Source organism: Nuphar pumila, unplaced genomic scaffold, assembly GCF_984573655.1.
Source record: "Nuphar pumila unplaced genomic scaffold, dmNupPumi1.hap1.1 HAP1_SCAFFOLD_1148, whole genome shotgun sequence".
In the NCBI taxonomy this organism is placed as follows: domain Eukaryota; kingdom Viridiplantae; phylum Streptophyta; class Magnoliopsida; order Nymphaeales; family Nymphaeaceae; genus Nuphar; species Nuphar pumila.
The window spans coordinates 8,031-27,856 of record NW_028323597.1 but is presented as its reverse complement, the minus strand read 5'-3'; the positions used below and the strand labels follow the sequence as shown (position 1 = coordinate 27,856).

The 19,826-nt window shown below is 52.0% G+C and overlaps 1 protein-coding gene across 1 annotated transcript; it reads left to right on the top strand.

Moving 5' to 3' along the window:
• The first annotated feature begins 565 nt into the window (after nt 1-565).
• On the top strand, nt 566-5,339 carry LOC149809511 (uncharacterized). Its single transcript, XM_089994797.1, has 6 exons — nt 566-1,039; nt 1,214-1,613; nt 2,276-3,391; nt 3,664-3,851; nt 4,329-4,589; nt 5,166-5,339. The coding sequence occupies exons 1-6, from the start codon at nt 566-568 to the stop codon at nt 5,337-5,339; spliced, it is 2,613 nt and encodes an 870-aa protein (XP_089850923.1).
• The last annotated feature ends 14,487 nt before the right edge of the window (nt 5,340-19,826 follow it).

The following is a 19,826-nucleotide window of genomic DNA, read 5'->3' as shown; positions in this document are numbered from 1 at the left end:
GCAGGAGGCAAAGCGGTGCTTAGAGATGAGTATGGCGGGGTAGTTATTGTAACAAACAACCTGAGAATGCATGCATACCAAGGTTACACGACGGCTACAGCATTCGTTAGCCGTCGTATTATGTATCAATCGCACAGCAAATTTCACGCAACAGGTGAATCAATAATAGATACATTTGTGATGACATGCTTGGCACGGTCACGTCTCACGCAAACACCTGGATCGCTGCTGGCACGCATGGTGGGCAAGCTTGTCAACTGCGAAGGGGGATCGCATCACTGCCTGAAATCGGTATGCAAAACCTCAAATCGTGATTCGTTGCGTGTGATGCCCTGTGATCACGGCACCTTCCTGTCAGCCGTGAATGCCAGATCCCCTTCCCGACACCACCCCCCGCAGGGTCCCTATCCCTATCAAGTCATGGCGTCACAGGACAGCCCATGTCAATAGCATTGCCAATGCAATGCTATCAATCAAACAACTCGTCATGTCATTTGTTTTTTCATACTGGCATATATTATCATGCTCAAGCCAAAGCGGTCAGGTTGACACCAGCGAAGTAACCATGCAGTCGCTCACCTTCGACAACGCAGCCATTCGTGACCTTCCAGTAGACCAAAATCCTGAGCAGGAGGTCAAGGCAAGCGTGCCAGGCTGTTGCTACAGTCTTGTTAAAACCCAGCATGTTGAAAATCCACAGCTAGTCTGTGCATCCAAGCAGGCATTTGCTTTGCTTGGTCTGAAGTTGGACGAGCTAGATGAAAAGGAGCTCGCACAGTATTTTAGCGGGAACCGGATGCTCGCTGGCTCCACGTCGTACGCGCACTGCTACTGTGGTTACCAATTTGGATTTTTCTCTGGGCAGCTGGGTGATGGTGCAGCAACGTCTCTGGGTGAGGTTGTAAGTGCTGAGGGTTTACGGTGGGAGCTGCAACTCAAAGGAGCTGGAAAAACACCATACTCCCGGCAAGGCGATGGGCGAAAAGTGCTACGAAGCTCTTTGAGAGAGTTCTTGTGTTCAGAAGCTATGCATCACCTGGTACGGCCAAGTACCCACTGTCAGACAAGCAGGCGAGGTTTACGTACTAACACGCTCATCATTGTTCGAACGTGTGTTGGACAGGCGCAGGAGAGCACAGCTACTTTCATGCACTTCACAGCATAGCCTAACGTCGTCAAGCCTCACGACACAATCAAGCCTGATGTCGTACAGGGCATACCGACGACCCGCGCAGCGTGCGTCGTTACGTCGTCGACGCGTGTGGAACGTGACATGTTCTACACTGGAGCCACGAAATTGGAGCAGGCGTCTATCGTTCTCCGCCTAGCACCTACTTTCGTGCGCTTCGGCTCTTTCGAAATTTTCAAATCGAGGGAAGAATCCAACACGGACCGGGCAGGGCCATCTTCTGCGCACCCGCTACTGCTGCCTCGGATGGTGGATTTCTTGATTTTCTACCACTACCCATCGTTATGGAAAGCTGCTGGCGGGGGTGAAACCCTGGATGCGGCACCACCCGAGAAAAGGGAGATGTACGTGGCGATGTTCGAGGAGGTGGTCACTCGAACTGCCACGCTAGTTGCAGGATGGCAATGCGTGGGCTTCTGCCATGGTGCGCTGTGCATTGTGATTCTACTGCATCTGGCGTGACGACTCATGTAGCAAACAGCTCAATAGTAGTTGTGTTCTGCCCCTGTGCAATCCATAGCTCGTCATAGTCTGGTCTCCGTATGTGGTCACCTGTGACCTGCCAGCAACGTGGCAGTGGTCGCCACTTACGGAGTGTAGGATAGCCTTTATCTTCGATTTGCAACCTCCAGTCTTGCAACAATCTGCTGTGCAGTGCACAAAGTGGTACACCTGTACTTTTGTGTCTCACATGCAAAGCAGCATACTTCATCCTGTGATGATCCATGTGTTGTGTGGATTGTAAATAGACTGCCAACTTATCTCCGCCTGGATTCCGCCATCTGGTAGGGCTTGGTTCTCCAAGTGTCTGGCGTTGTTGATCCGCAGAAGTTCGTACATCAGCAAGGCACAGTGCACCGAGCAACTACCGTACAACGTGTGGACTCTGGCAACTTCAAGTTTTACATGAAAATCAGTGCTATCATCACCATCACCCGGGGCCAGGGCATCTGGACCAGCCTGACTTATTATAGTATCTTCGTATTTGTCTGCTATGCAAGAAAGGTTGCCCTGTTTTTGACCAGTGTTTGAGACACAGTGTGTGGCGTGTTGCTGTGAACGCTCAGCTCCAAGCATGACTCGCAGGTGTTCTCAACACAGACAACATGAGCATGCTGGGTCTCACGCTGGACTACGGGCCATTTGGTTTCCTGGACAGGTACAACAGCGAGCACGTCTGCAACACGTCAGACGATCAGGGCCGTTATGCGCTTGAGAAGCAGCCAGAGGTCTGCGAGTGGAACTGCAGAATGCTCGGGGAAGCCCTCAGGCCCGTCCTGCCACGCGCAGATGCCAAGCAAGTGCGTGCTGCTGCTGCCATGCATCCTGTGCTGCCTATACATACGTCCGCGGATCGAGGTGTCATGCGTTCGAATCTTGGTTCGGCGCAAGTGTTTTTCCCTGTGCCCAGGACACTGATGGTCAGAGAAGTTGCTCTTGAAGCAAATTCCGCTGTAGATTACGCCTGCCAACATTCGGCGGTGGTTAAGTTTTTATTTTTTTCGTTTTATGTCCGCGGATCTTCTGTGTGTGCGTACCGCTGCAACGCAAGGCGTCCGTTTCCCAATGTGAATGCTGCTTGTTCGTGGAGGAATGCCAGGAGTTGCAAAGTCGCTGGCGCACGGCGTCATAGTCTGGTCTTAATTTCAACCTGTGTCTTCCTGTGCATTGATGTGCACAATTTGCTTGTTTGTTGTGTGAGCTCTGGTCGCGGACTTGTCACCTATTGCAAATCCGCATCAGTGGGGTACCATCTCTTGCTTGTTTTCTCGAGCATCAGATCAAGTCCACTGGGATATTTTTCTCCAGCATTGTTGCGGCGTCATTGGAGGTTTTCGACATTATCGGGGCGGCTTTCCTGGATTTCGCTCTCATTCAACAGGGCAGCTTCCGTGAGCTCTTCTCTCAAGCGTTGGGGCGAAGTACAGGTGCTTGCAAAGTTCTGGCCAACATACACGGATGCATTCCATGCGCGCATGCGTGCGAAGCTTGGGTTGGTCCGGACAGTGGACGATAGTGTCGTGGAGGACGCAAGTGCTGGGGAAGAGGGCCCTCAAAAAAGTTGCCAAGACGGCGCTCTCATCGAGGAGCTGCTGGCAGCGATGCAATCTTGCGGCAGCGATTTCACCAACACGTTCCGCGCCTTGAGCGCAGTGCCCATGCCTGTCACCGAGCCAGTCGATGCAGTAGATCTGACGGCAGGTATGACTGACCAGATCGAGCATGTCATCAGATCGAGCCGCATCAATGAATGCTCTGCTTGTTGATTCTCATGCATGCGAGCATAGCGTCGGTGATTGTCCCCTCCTCGCTTTGCATGACTGGTTGCCAATGACTAGTTGGATGCGGTAGTGTTGTAAAAGATACATCATCGGGCTGACGGGTATGTGAAATCGTTGAGGTTCTTGAAACGACAGCTCAAGGTGCATAGCCTCACGCATGGGAGCATCGGTGATGTGGGAAGGCTCATGCAGAGGAGGTCGGAGGCGGGCCTGCGGTCGAGGACGGAGGCTTTCTGGAAGTCGTCTTGGCGGATTCCATCGGCCCGAAGGAGGCCGCGCAGATGGTAGGGAGCACAGTCAATCCGCAGCAGCTGAAGCTCATGGCCCAGTTTTCCCTCCGAGAGCCTGGATTGCTGCTGGCGATGGGAATATCACCTCAGGTGTGTTGTTGTCCTTGAGAGCGCTGCAGAGTTCCTGAACGTAGCATCAGCCTTCCCGATTGGCATCATCGTACGCACTCTCAGCAATGGGTTATTGGGGAAGCGGGATCATGCTATGAAGGTTTTGAAGACCTTGTCAGCGGCGACTCACACTGCATCTTGAAGCAAACGATGCTTCCGTCTGGGGCCTGCTGATGCTGCCGACTGGCAGAGGCTGTGAATGTTTTGTCTGTCCACTTGTGCAGGTATTTGGCGGATAGGTGGTCGTGTCGTGCATGCCACGGAATGTATGTGAGCTGCATATGAATGGATGCCAGGAGGCAAGAGCCGCCGCTTAGAGTATCAGATGGATTTTTACTATCTGCATCAGTTTCTCTTGCTTGGACACGACGATACCATACAATGTCACTCTGAACCATCTCAGCATGGGTGGTTGTGCATTGTTTCCGTGTCCACTGGCTTTGCTGCTGCCTGCAGGATGTACAACGCGAGTTGGAGAAGGCTGATAAAGCACGCGCCCTGGCTGACACACCGCCGGATGTCAAGGCGGCGAAAGACAGGATGGCTTGGTCGAGGTGGCTGCACAAGTATGCGAAGCGCCTTTACCGCGAGCGCAAGGCGGGCACCTCCCCGGAGGAACGCATTGCAACAATGAATGCAAGCAACCCGCGCGTGGTGCTCCGCAACTGGATCGCACAAGCTGTCATCGAGCGTGCCGAATTGGGGGACTACAGCTTGGTACGCTGCCGTCAGAGAATGTAGTGTTTTTAGACTAGTATTGCATCGCGCCAGGAGTGATTGTGCAACGGTTAAACCAGATTGCCTGGAGACGCTACTGCGCACTACATGCTTGAGTTCAACGGTTACCTTGGCTGAGCGTGCCTTACTCTTTGGGGCAAGCCTGTGTCCTGGGTGGGCTGCCGCCGCAAACAGAAATTCATGATGTGGCGTTCGATACCTCTTGATCGAAAGACGTACAAGGGTTTCACTTGAACAAGGAGATATTCCAGTACAAGGAGTATCTCGTTTTACTGATCGCTTGGACAAGGAAATTGTACTGACTGATGGGGTCTGCTGTAGTACGCCTCCATAAAACTACAAGTTGTCTGCCTTTGAGGTTATCTTGAGTCCTTGCCAGTGCAATCATGCGCTGCTTGCTGACTCCGAGGAAGGATTGTTCTTATCACCTGTGCTCTCCCGTGCGGCCGACATGACATGGCGTGATTCCGATTCAATCAGTTTCATTTATGGCACGCTGTCATGCCTCGATACGGCCAGGTGATATGCACTTGACAATCACATTTTGCTGTGCAGGCCAAGCGAGTACTGAGTGTGCTTGAGCGACCGTTTGATGACTTTTTAGAAGAGGAGTTAGCTTTGGACGTCCGTGCTGCATCGTGCAGTGGCCACCAAGATGCCACGCCGTGGCGGCTCGACATGCCACCTCCAAAGGTGTTCAGTGGTATTCGGGTTTCATGTTCCTCCTGAGGAGGACGGTGTACCCTGTGCTAGTTCAGCCTTGTAATCGCTGCACGCTTGTACATGTATTCTCATTTCGCAAACTTGCGACAGCATGATGCTCATGAGGGCATTTCGCCGGCGCAAGCTAGGCCAACTATCAAACCTAGGGTGAGGTTACATCTGGCCCCGTGCCACTCTGTCTCTCAATTCTCCATGCTAAAGCATGTCGAATGCACTGACTGCATCATCTGTGTAACATTGTCGTGAGCTGGTGGTCCTAACGCATACATGCGTTGTTTCGCAGCATGCGCACACGCAACTTCCTTACATTCGTGCTTGTTTGGACAACATATATTCAATGTCTAAGGCAGCCACTGCCCGGACATCCACATCACCGATGAAAACACAATCATTCGTTCCCAGGTTCAGCCAGTGAAGCTCGCAGCGGTCCTTGTGAGGAACACCCTCAGTGACAATATACGTAATGCCGCCGATCTGCAGGCGGATTGTGCCGCTCTTCATCACCTGCAAGCTTCCAATCTGCATGCCGCACGCTTATTCAACGGCAGCCACATCCAACATGTGTCATGATGCATGCTCCCTATGTGTAACATCGTGTCTCGAAGATCAGATGTTGAAACTTGATACCGCGTTTCTGAATGTTTTGACACGGTTGGAAGGTGCCGCGTAGCACACACCACTCGCTCGTCGGCTCTGCAGACATTGCGACATGGTCCGACAAATGATTGGTTCAAAGTTGATCTGGGATGATATTGGGGAAACAGGTCAGACACCACCGGCAGCATGACTGGAGAAGTGCTCCCACTCCCTTTCTATGTGAGGCATGGCATGGAAGCCAAGCTGGGGAGAAGGCACATTGAATTGTCAAGCCACGTTTGGAAACTGTGGTGCAGAGGTTGCCTTTCGCCAAACGGTGTGAATTGCAGATCCAAAGATCCTAAAAACGGCATGCATTTGGGGATACGCATGAGTGCTGAACCCCTGGCGAAGCACACTGCACAGAGGCCCTTTTGTGATGCACGATGCAACTTTGTGAAGCAAGAGAAAGCACCTTTCCAGCGGGGAGTTCTTGCAAAATGGCAGAGCCAGACAAAAAGACAGGACGCTCTACAGGCCGAAAACTTGTCGGTGTTTGATGAGCTGCTGGTTCCTTTTGGCCAGCCAACTTAGCGGCATTCAACAGCGTCTGGGAAGGCAAGAGAGACGGAAGCTGCAAGAGTGTCAAGTTGCCATCGGGAACAGGCGCTTGCAGGCCCAGGATAGCCGCAGTGTTTCCTTCTCCAAAGTCCTGCAAACCCATGTTTCTGCGCACGATGATGATGATGTGTCTTTATACAACACTACCGCATCCACATGGACATTGGCAGTTCCAAGAACTACTTGGGAATCTCTTGCGCATTCCTTAACACGCACCACATAGAGCTGCAACGAGCCAACACTAAGGACATCGTTTGCGGTCAAGGAGCCACATGGCGACATGGACAAGCCCCGTGCGACCCCGTGCAACCACCTTGGGCGCCATCGCTTTTGTTTTCACCACTCTAGGTACCCTGCTGACCCAAAAAATCACTCAATGCGTGGCACATATTGAAGTGGTGGTGGCATTGATCACGTCATCTTCGCCGAAGAACAAGCCTTATCGGGCATCGCCGGAGGTACCATCTTACATGCACGAAGTTTTCAAGCCCTGAGCTATGCATGGCACTGAGATCAAGAACAGCGCCCGACATGTTAGAGTCGGTACATGACGACCCCGTATCGCTTGACAGCCCAACCGCGCGCACACGAACATGCAGCATGCAACGTGAATGCTGCAACTCGCACCTCAGCACATGAAAGATCGGGAGGAATGGCGGAAGTCTGGTGCGCGTCTGGATCATGTGGGGTGGCCACATCAGCCATAGGCAGCATCGTTTGGGTAATAGCGCGTCTCATCTAAGAACGGCTTACGGACCTTGGGCGCCTTTGCCTGCGCAGAGGATGGGCTCGGGAACAGTGCTGTCTCGGCGTCGTGTCCCTTTTTGGCAGTGCCAGCACCACCGCCACCACCCCCACCACCACCCGTGCCCGATGCACCCCCAGTTCCCCCCCCCGGACCCTCCCCCTGACTGCCTGCAGATGACGAAAGTCTGCCCCTGCATCCAAGTCACTGACCTCGAATGATTCAAACTTATTGGCAATTAAGCAGTTGCCGGCAACAGTGATCCATGAATCAGCTGCTCCATCCGTGCTTCGTCAAGTACCCAGTTCTTGTGAAAATCGCAACCATCCATCGCAACGAGTTTGTGAGTTTCGGCGCAGCATGGTCACTGAGCGACAGTGACTGCAACTCAGCATGCATAATAGGCGGAGAAAAAAGCAGGTGCTTGCATCGACTCCCGACTGGCACGTCAAGCACGGTTCTTCATGTGCGATGGACAACAGGAGCTAGACATACCCACCATGAGATTTTCTATCAAACAATCGCATTTATTATCGTGATATTTGCAGAAATGGTCCCACAGCCTTGGTGAGTGAGTTCGCTCCGAAAATTCCATGGAGTAACGATATCTTAGTACTGTTGTTGTTACAAGTGATGGACGTGCAGGATGGTGCGAACCACTGCTGCCAGCGCCACCAAATGATACCAGCAACTTCTGCTTCCGTGCTTGGGAGTTTTTATTTTCCCCGCGACTGCCCAGCTAGCTTGGACTGCGCTATCAGGTCTTTGAAAGCATCGTTATCCGCTGCTGCATCGTCCGCTGCATCCCCCCCCCCTGCTGCAACTCCTCGCCCTCGCTCTTCCCGCGCAGTTGGCTCCTTTTTAACTGGCACCTTCGGCGGCAAACTGCATAGCAACACTACATTTATGCGCACTTGACATCCTTAAATGTTTGCCGGCCTTGCACATGATACCATGCCGCATAGGTCGGCCGTCGTCAGGCCGTTGTCGGACGCCGGGGCAGGAGAAACATCAACCACGGGCGTTTGCACCATCATACTCAGAGAACGATTGCCTCTGAAATACGACATCGAAAGCATATACGTACGCAATTGCCTCACAGGGCAATTGTTGCTGCTGATGCTGGCGGCTTCGCGTCAGCTTAAACGTCACCGCTACACGAGGTCGTCTGTGTGACGCGCCTGCCCTCCAAAAACGGTACCCAAGAGAGGACAAGGGCATCCGCATACAAGACAGGTGACCACTACAATGCGATTCAGCAGCCAGATCGGTAGCGACACCGGACAGGCCCTTTTGTAGAAGTAGGGTGACATCCGCACCTTTCTGAAACGCCCTGTGGTTGTCTTGCCCAGACTTCCTGCACACAGCCTGAATCGAGTGAATCCATGACTTCAGTACGGTCAGGCGTGATAGCTATGTTGCCAGCAACGGTTTCAGTTTGGACATTGCCCCTTGATACATCCAGAGATAGGACCGCCACCCTGAAAGCGAGTACGCGTCGAAATTTGATGTCGAGGCGATTCACAAGCAGCAGCAACAGTCCAGAAGGAGTGCGATTATATTTTCGTTACACAACATGCCTGTGTCGACGTCATTTCCATGAAAAAAACTCGCATTTCTCGACCGGAAGGAGGCCCAACCTAGTCTTTCGGGCTTCTGGTCGTCGGCCATGGCTCTTCAATCCACTATATTACGTCGCACATGTGGCTCAACAATACACGTTCTCTGGCAAACAACTATATACTTCTAGTTCTTCATACAAGGGCATTTGATTTTAAACGCGTCGTTGCAGCTTGCCGACATGATAGTAATCATCAGTAACAGATGGATCTCTAGAAGAGGTGAACGGATGATGCGTCGCATCGCTTGACTGCAAGCCAGATAGTAACTCGTCATCCCAGATAGCCTGTCTCAAACGAATAGGCCAGGCTGCAACACGACAGGCAAAGTCGAGGCTGTGTCCGTCAAGTACTTCACAGTTGCTTACGCTTGACCAGTTTTTCCTGAGCATGTGCGTCGGTGCACCAATCTGAACGAAACATAATCATCTGCATACCAACACATGCTTGCAATGTAGGGGTTGTTCTGTTGTTCGCGCGGATATTACAGCCCGTGTCTGCATCAATGCCTAGTATGCCCGTCCTTGATTATGAAAGCAAAGCATGCAAAAAGTGGGCTTGCGAACTTCAGGTACGACAACAATTGTGACTGAAAGCCTCATTGGCACTGGTGGCCACTGTCGCGACACGTCGTCGTTCCGTTTGTGCAGCCCGACTCGCCGTTGCTTTTTTCTCCAATCCGGTGCGAATCACACCAAACGACATGGACCAGTGGCTGGAATTGGTCGCGACTTGATTTATTCAGGACAGAGGTTCCCATAAGTCCCCCACCTCTAGGTACTCGCTGGCGTTCGGGATGTTCGGCACTCGCGGTTTGAAAGGACTAAGTTGTCCTCGCCGCAGTGTCGTCGAGGTCGCTGACGTGAGTCCACCCGACATTTTGGATGCATGAACGGGCAACAACTCCGGATGTCCTTCGCACCTGATCCTCCGCCCTCTCCGGGCGCTCGACTCTGGCAAAGTGGAGGCATCGAGACGTGCATAACTGTCCACTACCTGAAGAACTGCCAACTTGATGATGCGTGGTGTTTGCGATCAGCAGCCTAGGATTGATAGGAAGTCCACAGTTTGCTGGTGCATACTGGACCGACCCTCATCCTGACAAGCACAAAGTCCATCTGTTTTGCATGACGTCAATGCAGGGGTCGCGTATAAAGGAGCGCCCTCAAGTCTGGAAAACGGGGGAAGCCATTCCGCGACTGGATGTGCGGAGTCATTGGGCCCTGACCTATGTTGGTGATTGCGGCACCTATGATGAAAACGTGCCTGGCCATGGCCAAACTTGCATGCTGCAAGTTTGAGCTGAGATTTTGCCTTGAGGTTGCACTTCGACCAAGTTCTACGCTTGGTTGCAACAGTTGCGCGCAGCGCAGCACATGCACAAACTGCAGCATGAGTGCGAGAATAATTTTTGTGAGCTATTTGAAGCTCAGCAATAACGCAAGAACGGCCCGAAACCCGTGTGCAAATAAATCAATATGGTACTTCCACCTCCAGGCAGGCGTTTGAAACGGGCGAGAACGCGATCAGCATGTCTCGCGCTAAGCCCGAAAACCGTGTTCATGTTTTTGAAACGAATTTTGTATTGTAGAAGTGCTTGAAGGACCAGGACTACCAACAGGACAAGTGCCAGTGGGCCATTGATCGCCTGCACACCTGCTGTGAGACATACAACCTGTTTGGCCGAAGCCTTAATTGTGCAGCTTTGCCTCGGCGGCCTGCAGCACATGATGATGCAAGCACGCAAGAGCAGCACGCGGCAGTAGCTGCTCGGGGCGCCTGCATCCGAAGAACAGCAGCCTGAGGCAGCAGCATAAGCTTGGACGACGGTGCAGTCAGCGCACGGCTCAAACATGGCATGCGTCTGCTGAAAGTGAGCTCAGCTTTAGATTCAAGCCAGCCGTCATGGCCCCCTTGCTGCCGATAACAAGGACCGATCGCATGTATGCTAAACATGCGATGTTCGAAGGCTTTTGAGTGAAGGCTCAGTGCATGAAACGCAGGTGTTAGGAAGAGGGTATGAACAAAGCCAGTTCAGTAACGTCGACCGCACTTCAATCAACTACAGCTAACACTACCGGTACATGAGTTTCTTCGGGTTCTTGCACGTGCATCCCTCGGCTGCCATGTTGTCGTGACTTCCATAGCCATTGCATTGACTTCTGTGAAATGAAATGTAGTACGGTACTGGCGTTTTCAAAGGCACGTAGAGAGTGCTTTCTGTGTTGTCATGTTGACTGTGCATCGCTCATACTAACCTTTTCTTGTTTCCTCGCCTGGTATTTTGGTGTTTTCCATGTGGCGATATATTGTAGTGGTGTTCTCCGGTGTGCAGCAGCATCCCAGTCTTGAATTCGAGGACTTGTATCAGTATCCCAATCTGGCATTCTCAGGGATTGTCTCCATGCGATGCTGGACATAGTGCTGCTTCGGTGCCGTCACCATATTGTCAATGTCAAGATTCATTGATCGCTTACCAAGTTTGACAGGAATCTTAGCTTGGGTGTCTTGCATTGCTGCCAATGAGCAATTGCAGTTGAGATTGACACTCTCTGTCGGTGCTTTTGGCAACCGAAGAATTACAGCATGCATCGGCAAGCATGAACGATCGATTTTGGTGTTGTGTTCAAAAGGATGAATACTTGGCAATATGCATTTTGGACTGGGATCTGGTTACATTGCACATGTGGGTTACCTCGATGACTAATGAAGCAAGCAAGCATTCAGTTGCTTGCTTGCTGATAATAACCTGAAAGGCGGCGATGTGTACCACCCAGCAGTGAAGGGTTCACTGCTCAGATGGTGACACGCCTAGTTGCAACTTTGCAACAAGAGATTTCTTATAGAATTGAGGGATGCCCATGCGGACACGCCTAGAAGAAGTTAAGTAGCCACGCCCAGACACTCGGGCTTGCACTGCCGGGTCATATTGCGCCTGCACAATGCACGCATCATCAATGAGAACATCTTGGCCATCAAAGGAAGAGGGCGTAAGCTGCTTGTATACTAGGTTCACAGCACCGCCAAGCGCGTCAGCCACATGAAGATGCTGGGGGGGGGGGTCTGTTACTATCCCCACCTTCGTGATACAAAGCATATATTCATGTCATCAAAACATTTCAACACATAAGAAAGCACGACTTTGAAACATCTTCTGAAACTTCTTAAAGCTTGGAAGGGGCGTTGGCTTGCAAACCACGCATGTTGTCACATGGACAGGACGAGCAAGCATGCCCGAAGCCGGCTGGAGAGCCAGGCGTACTGGGGAGGCACGCACTTGATGTGCAACCAGGAGCTTCAAAGGTGCTAAAGAGGCCTGCAGCATGTCGGCACTCCATCGCTCTAGGACAGCCAAGAGGCGCATTGTGGCCTCCAAGCTTGTCATGCCCCCCGCCTGCAGACATGTCGATGCAAATCAACAGCAGCATGAAGTGTGCTGTCTCCCTGGTTTGCATCAGAGTCACAACAAGATAGTATGTTCCAACCCACGCGCCAGTGCAGGTCACCACACAAAGAAGCACAAGCCTCTGGCATGCCCAAAACACGAAGCAACAGTAATCAGAGGGGACAGCGAGACGGCATGCGTGCCAAGGAAATACTCAAATGTGTGGCGTCCTTCCAGTACAAATCAGCACACACCATTGGCTCTGTGCGGAGCATGAGCGGCATTGACTGACAACCTGAAACCGAGGCATCGGCAAGGTCTGCAGCAGCATTTGCCGATCCGCATGTCAACTCGCACTGAGCAAACTGCGTCGCTTCTGCAGAGATGCACAGTCCTGCAGCAGGTCGGCTGCTCTCATTCTCCAGTTTCGCAGCCGCACAGAAGCCGTTTGATGGATCCAAATCAACTTGCAGCTCCTGATTCAGGAGATCGCACACGTCAGTCGCCATGCCTGCTGTTCTATTAATGTCATGTTCCACACTCTTGATGGAGGTCGCATCTCTGCCTGTGGCAAACTGTGCATCAGCGCCGTACGGAGCTAGCGGCACCCCATGTCTCCCCGTCACCGAGTTCACTGGTTGCATGGGCTGACATGTGGGTGAAAGCAAAGTGCCATGCACCGAAGATGCATTTCCAGAGCACCCTGGCGAGGCATAGCCAGCATGGTCAGGACCTGTTGACTGTGTTGGTTGAGATGCAAGTGAAGCTGGCTGACAAGGACTGCCATCGCAGGGCGAGGAGCTACCCGCCAGTGCATCGCTCAAAGGCAGTTCTCCATTCCGCGGCGAGCTGCGAGGTGGAGGGCAGTTGGCTGCATCACCACTGCTGCTTGCCGCCCCCGTCATGAGCGAGGGCGGTCGAGGCAGGCACACTTGGGTGGCAGGGGATAGGTACGCCGCATTCCCCGCAGTCATCTCACATGCCTGTTGCCATGTCCCGTCGATCACCACAAGCACGTATCTACAAGCAAGCAGCAACCATTACGACGTGCACCCTGGCTGTGGAATACTCTCAAGTAAGGCGCTGGCGGAAAGTACACTGCTGTCATGTACTGTCAAGCAGATTGGTTCCAGCAGGGTGATGGTAGGCAGCATCGGGCCAAACATGACGAATGTCTAGGCTATCGTGTCCATGGACGTTGCAGGCATGCAGCAGGTTTTAGAGAGCGAGGGAGGGTGGGCGCACACGGTTTGTCCTGAAGCGTAGCAGCAACTTCGTGGATACTTTTGGACCCGGGACCAGGGAATGCCACCAGAAGTTGCAGCTTTCCTGCTTGTGCTTGCTGAACCACGCTGTCAACTGTTGCATCTATGCCCTCCTGCAATACGTGGACCGTTGTCACCCCGTGCAATTCATGCATTTGTTGGCATCCAAGATTGCAAGGGAGTTGCAGATCCATGCCCATCTGTTGCCAGCTGGTAGAACGGGCTCGCAGTGTATTGGTTCAGACAAACCTGAGTCGTGCTCCTGCTACTGTTGGCGGCTACACGCGCGAGACGCTGCCTGATGGCGGGCTTTGAAAGGGGTTGGAAGAAAGCAACCGCATGTGCTCCAATTGGTAGATGATCAAAGATGGCAGGAGCAGATAACATAATTACATTTTTGCTCATCAACTCCCTGGTTGCACTTGGGGGCTTTCAGCATGCCAGCAAAGAAGCACATGTTGATATATGCTACTTCATTGCTGAAAGGCACATTCTACCTCTGTCACGCAATGTTGCCAGGCCTGCTGTGAGAAGACATACGAGCATGCGCCGCCTGCGGACTACATGGCAAGGTTGGATGCACTGCTGCAAGATGGGTACCGTCGCCAGTCTGCGCCTGCAAGCTCTCACACCCTGTCAGTCTGCAGGTGATGCAATGACTCGACCATATCGCATCCACACAGACATTGGCAACCCATATTGGCAGCCCTCTGCCTGTGTACATGGGACCTGCAAGGCCATGGAAACAAGTCTCAGAAGCCTTGAAAACTCAGATATGGACAAAGTTGAGGAGGACATGCGTACCTGCGCTCGTGTGGGTGTTGTATGACGATGACACTGCCCCTCAGCTGCCGGCACTCAGGGGGCACCTGCTGGAGGGCAGGACAGAGGCAGACAGGCAACGGGCGCTTGCATGACTTGCATATCGCTCTCCCAGACGAAGCCTCACCCTCGCCGGAGCTCCCCATGTTGAGCAACTACATGGCACCCGTCTAGCCTCACATCCCCACTAAGTGCAATCCCAAGATATCAAAAAGACAGCCTGTGCAAGTGGCAAAAGACGTGAGGTGATGATGATGTTTCTTTTTACAACACTACCGCGTCCACATGGACACTGGCAACTCCAAAACTACTTGGGAATCAGTGCTACTAGATGTGGTGGGAAATTGGTCCACAGACTCTGTTGCGTTGCAGAGCTGCTCCTGCTTAATAGGTTCAACAGAAATAGGTGCTGGGGTGGACCGTACAGGGGGGGATGTGCGTCTCAACACAGAGTTTGCCCTGGCGGTATGCCAAACTGCAGAACCATGGCAAGGCCAACGACATTGAATACCTATCCCTGGCATCCCTGTATGCCAGCTGTTCAAACCTGCTTACAGCCTGGCTGAAAATCATCGCACGATGGTTGGACTATTTGAGACTCTGGCCTGAGCTGGAGATCGTAGCTTGATTTGGACATTCCTCAGCAATTTAAACCTGCGCTTGGGGTTCATCCGAAAGTAGATGGCGAGAAACACGACTGGACGGTACTGACATTTGAGGGGCTTGCGCCAGAGGTCAGGATCTAGACGTAGCACCTAGCTGCTGCCGATTATTGCCAATAAATACCCTTGATAAACGGGGGGAAATGCTTGCATAAACTGGTACGCTTTAGAACTGTATGGAAAGCTGTGCAGAATCACGCTATTGCCTCCAATCATCAGCAATTGTGACGTACGGCGCTTTATATAGGATGGAACCAGGCTGACCATCGTGGTGGGACCCAATATGGGTATAGGGTACTTCATGGTATCCATTGAGGACGACCATGCACGTCCCTGAAGAGACAGGTGCGCACCAACGGAAGCTGTTGATAAGATGGCTTGTCAGCTGAGGCTTGTCGCTCTGGAGCACTACCATGATGAGGTACACATGGGACAGGCTCGTGGCTGTTTCGTCTGCACTGTCATTTGAACTCAACTGCAGTTCACATATGTGAGTCGCGGCGAGCTGTTTATAGACATACCAAGGATTGGCATGCTTGTAAGCTGCAGAGTTTGCGATTTCATTGCGTATTGCATGAGGCAGCCTATCTGCAACGCAATGTGGCGGGAACTCGCCCCAAGCAAAAGTTTTTAGCCTAACGCCTCAGAATACTAGCCCGCTTCAAAAGCAAGCAGGGACGAACGGGTAGTCTCGTTATCTGAGTTGCGCCATCTTTGCGCATCAGACGGCATTCAGTGCAATGCTGACTACGATAACGATTACCTGAAAACGTTTAGACCTGTGCAGACATGTAACGCAGGGTGTGCCAGTACATTATCAAGCATCCCGTGATTTACTGAGCCAGTCATCGTGAAGGGACTTATCCCTTGAGGCTGCACAATTGGCACGATGTTGACATCAAGGAGGTATGTGATGTCCGACCGCGACGATGAGGAGGACGACGAAGAGCTTTACGCCACAAGTGACCCATTCGACGTGCTGGACAGGATTGATTTCAGCTGTCAGCCCGTAATCAAGCTTAAGACAATTGTGGGGTACGCTCGCGAAGTCGTCATACTCTATGATGTTTGTCACTTGTTCCGTGGCAACACAAGTACTTCCTTTGCAGGCTTAGTTCTCGCCCAGCACCGAAAGACTGTTTGGAAATGAGCTTGAAGTGCAACCCTTTCTCAAGTGCACAGCTGATAGTACCGGCTTCTTCTCACCCCCTGTGCTGGTGTGAGGTGGCCTACAAAGCGTCTGGAGGGATATTTTCTTGCCCCGGAACCGAGCACATAAAGAAGTTCATGATAAGCTCCAGAAATAAGAGCCTTAGCGTCTTCTCCAGGGCCGTACCGCTCCCACTTCTGCCCCTATTCAAATTCAAGGTGAGCCTCTCAAAATCAATCATTCATAGCTTCACCTCTTGATTTCAGAGCAAGGCGCCAGAGGTGTTGCCAATATTCACAACATTTAGAGCGTTTGAAGCTGTAGTTTCGTCATGCGGTCACATTGCTAGGAGTCCAAGCTACCTTGTCGCACAGCAATTTCACAATGTCCAAAAAACCTGCATCGAAAGAAGGGTTTGCAAGTGGGCTGAGGCAGCATTACCGGCAATGATCAGAACAGGGATGCCACAGTATAACGTAACAAGCAAGGAGTATATTCCACCGATAACTGGTGGGTGGGTTTACAGTGTCACATCTTGCATCAGTTTCCATGAAAGCCTCAAGGCGCATCTTAATGCGCAGGTAGCAGCAGCCATATGGCTGGTGCCAGCAGCGTCAAATCATGGAAGGCCGTTCAAGCAAGCTTTGCAGTGGTCCCTCTCCACCCATTCAGGAGTTTCAGGGACTCATAAACTCAAAGTACGTAGTTGAAGGATGCCATTGAAGGATGCATGCGGTCAACATCATATTGGCACACTGTCACCACCGTCTTCTTTTGCAAATCGCACACATGTCATTGACAGCATTTACCTCATTGTCCAGTGACTGCATGCCAACTCCTTGCACCTTGGTACTTAATTCACTACCCAAAGCCTGGCAGCGAGCGGCCTTTCTTCTGCATTGGAGTTGCACTGTATGCATGCAAGGCTTTTCATCAGGCACTGTGTTGTTGGTGCTAGTTTGGCGGCGAAGATACTGCGCGGTGCAGAAACGTGTGGGAGACTTAGAGGCACGTGGCACGTGCAAGATGAATTTGTCGTTGCCTTCTTTCGAAGGGTATGCCCACTACGCCCCACACGATGATGCTGATGATCATGTTGGTTGCGATGATGTATACAACACTTCATGCAACACAATCACATGTGTATACAAATGTAGTATACGTGAAGGTTGTAGTATATATGTGCGTCCATGTCTGTGCACACACACTTGCAATGATCTCGGAGAATGCGCTTGCCAGTTTGAAGACAGGTCTGAAGCACCTGCTCTGCCAATGTGCTCCGTTGCATGCACCTGCATTTGGCATGCGGTGTTTGTCACATGCACACTGCATTGAGCCCCCTGCCAATGCACTCCTACACAGGCATCATGCTGCACCCCTCACGGACACCATGCAACGTGACATTCGTCGTGTTCACTGCAGAGGCATGGGCGAACTCAGCGAGGATTTGAACCACAATGGAGTCCACAGCGAACTGGGCGGTTCAGTTGCGCTGACGCAGCTGGCGTTAGTCTGGAACATCAACAATAGAAAGGCTGCAGAAGTCAAACCTCTTCCCGACAGCACCGCAGCTACAGCTTCAACGTTGGCAAAAATGGACATCATCATGGAGCAACCAAGCGAGAGCAATTCGCTTGCCTCCAGAGGCCCGTACACAAATGGTGAGAACGTGGCTGGCACCGCGAGTTCAACGACTTTCAAACAGGATTCATGGACAGTCTCGTCATCACCTATGAATCAGGATGCATGGACAGACTCGTTTGTGTCTGCACGGAGGTCGATGCTGTCGGCTGCAAACAAAGTGCGAGATGCCGCCAGTAGCACCTTGGCCGCGGTACGCGGATTTGCCGGGAGTGCTGCTGAGGCAGTCTGCAGACCAATCGGGCCGCCGTCAGTGACGCCAGCCAGCTCATCAAGCTGTTGCAGCGAACCCAACTCAGCCAAGTCACAGCACCTGCCTGCTGAAGTCACTTGGCGACTTGCAAGCATCACATCGTCACATCTCGGCAGGGCTGGGTTGAACCTCTTCGAACTTGCAGCACCGGCATCTTCATCGTCAGCGCTTCCCGACATTGAATCACCACAGATGGTCGCACGTCGACGGCAAAGCACTGTTCGTGTGACCCGTGCTCGAGTGTTGCTGCCATCTTGTCAGCTCAAGTCGCAACATGCCCAACGCATTCGTTTCAAGCCAAGCACCGAACATTCCTTTTTACACCAGCGATGAACACATGACTACGCTGCTGTTTGCACCAAAGCGCCGACGATGAACCTGTGATGAATGTGCGATATAGTTATGCCTTGTTTACACAGAGGCATAACATCCAGGTTTGAATACCCCGACTCTTGCTATAGCGTCTGAGATGCTGGTCGGACAAATATGGCTGTCGACTTGTTATGTGCAAAGATTCTCTATTTTTATCTGGCATGCCAGGTGCACACAGCCTACTCTACTAACGTGAGACAGAGGTGGAGCGTGCCGCGACCGTCATTCAGATGACTGTGCAACGTACTCCGTTAAAAGTGAGATAGGGCGTCGGAGCGCAACCGTCATTCGGATGACTGTGCAACCGTAACGTAATATTTTCTCCGAAACCCCCGAAACCTCGAGTTCACTTCGCTGATGTCCAGCGCTTTCTTACTTCTTGCGATTACATCGTATTACCTCACATTCAAGCTGGCAGAACTCAAAATGCACACGTTCACAGCATACAAACGTCCTTTTCCGAGAAATTGCCTCGCTAGTGCCACATCTATTTCCATTATCTTGCGGAAAACATGCCGTTCGCATTGTCCCCGGTGACAAGAGTACCTCATGCTGTGCGTGATGTTCGCACGCGGTATATGGTGAAGTCATCGCACTCGTGCGCTCTCGAGGAAATCGCTAAGATGTACACCAAGCCAGCAGATATGTCGAGCCCACCTCGATACATCACTGATGCAACCCGTTTTGCGGATAATTTCACATCACACGTGCGTCCTAGTTACTCTGAACTTGGTAGTGGTGAGATCGTGCTGAAGACATTGGCACTGAACGAAGCGCTGACGAATTTAACTGCCGTGTGAGGAGACCGATGCCGTTGGGCCATAGCTGTTGTGAGCGTGTAAACCGCGCATCAGCCAGCGGAGATGCACCTTATGTGGGTGTAAGTAACGCGCCATACACCTGAACTTTGGGAACGGAGGATCCACGCGACGTTTTCAGTGCGATGAAGCAGCGCTGCATGCAGACCCTATCCCGCGCGAGCGCCCGCACGACCGCGATGCCACAATCATGATGCGATATGGTTCGACATTGATGATAGCAGCTTTTCCCGGGACAGACTCGTGACAGAATGAAATCCTTATTCTCTACCCTTAAACTCTCTCGAAGACAGATCGATGGATTGGAGATTGGTCTCACTGATTGCATGTGCGCAGGCTGATGGAGTTCGATACATCCATGACATTTCCAAGGAGGACCACCTGGAATTCCTGAATTGGCTGGTATCAACTGATGTGCATAAAGAATGGTCAGTGCGAGATGCGGTGTATGCCATCAGTGAGGATGGCCTTGATGCGTTTACACTACACACTGCAAATGTGGACGGCTCACCCTTGGCGCTCATCCTGCGATTCACAGTGAACGCAAAAGGGCAGATTGAGGAC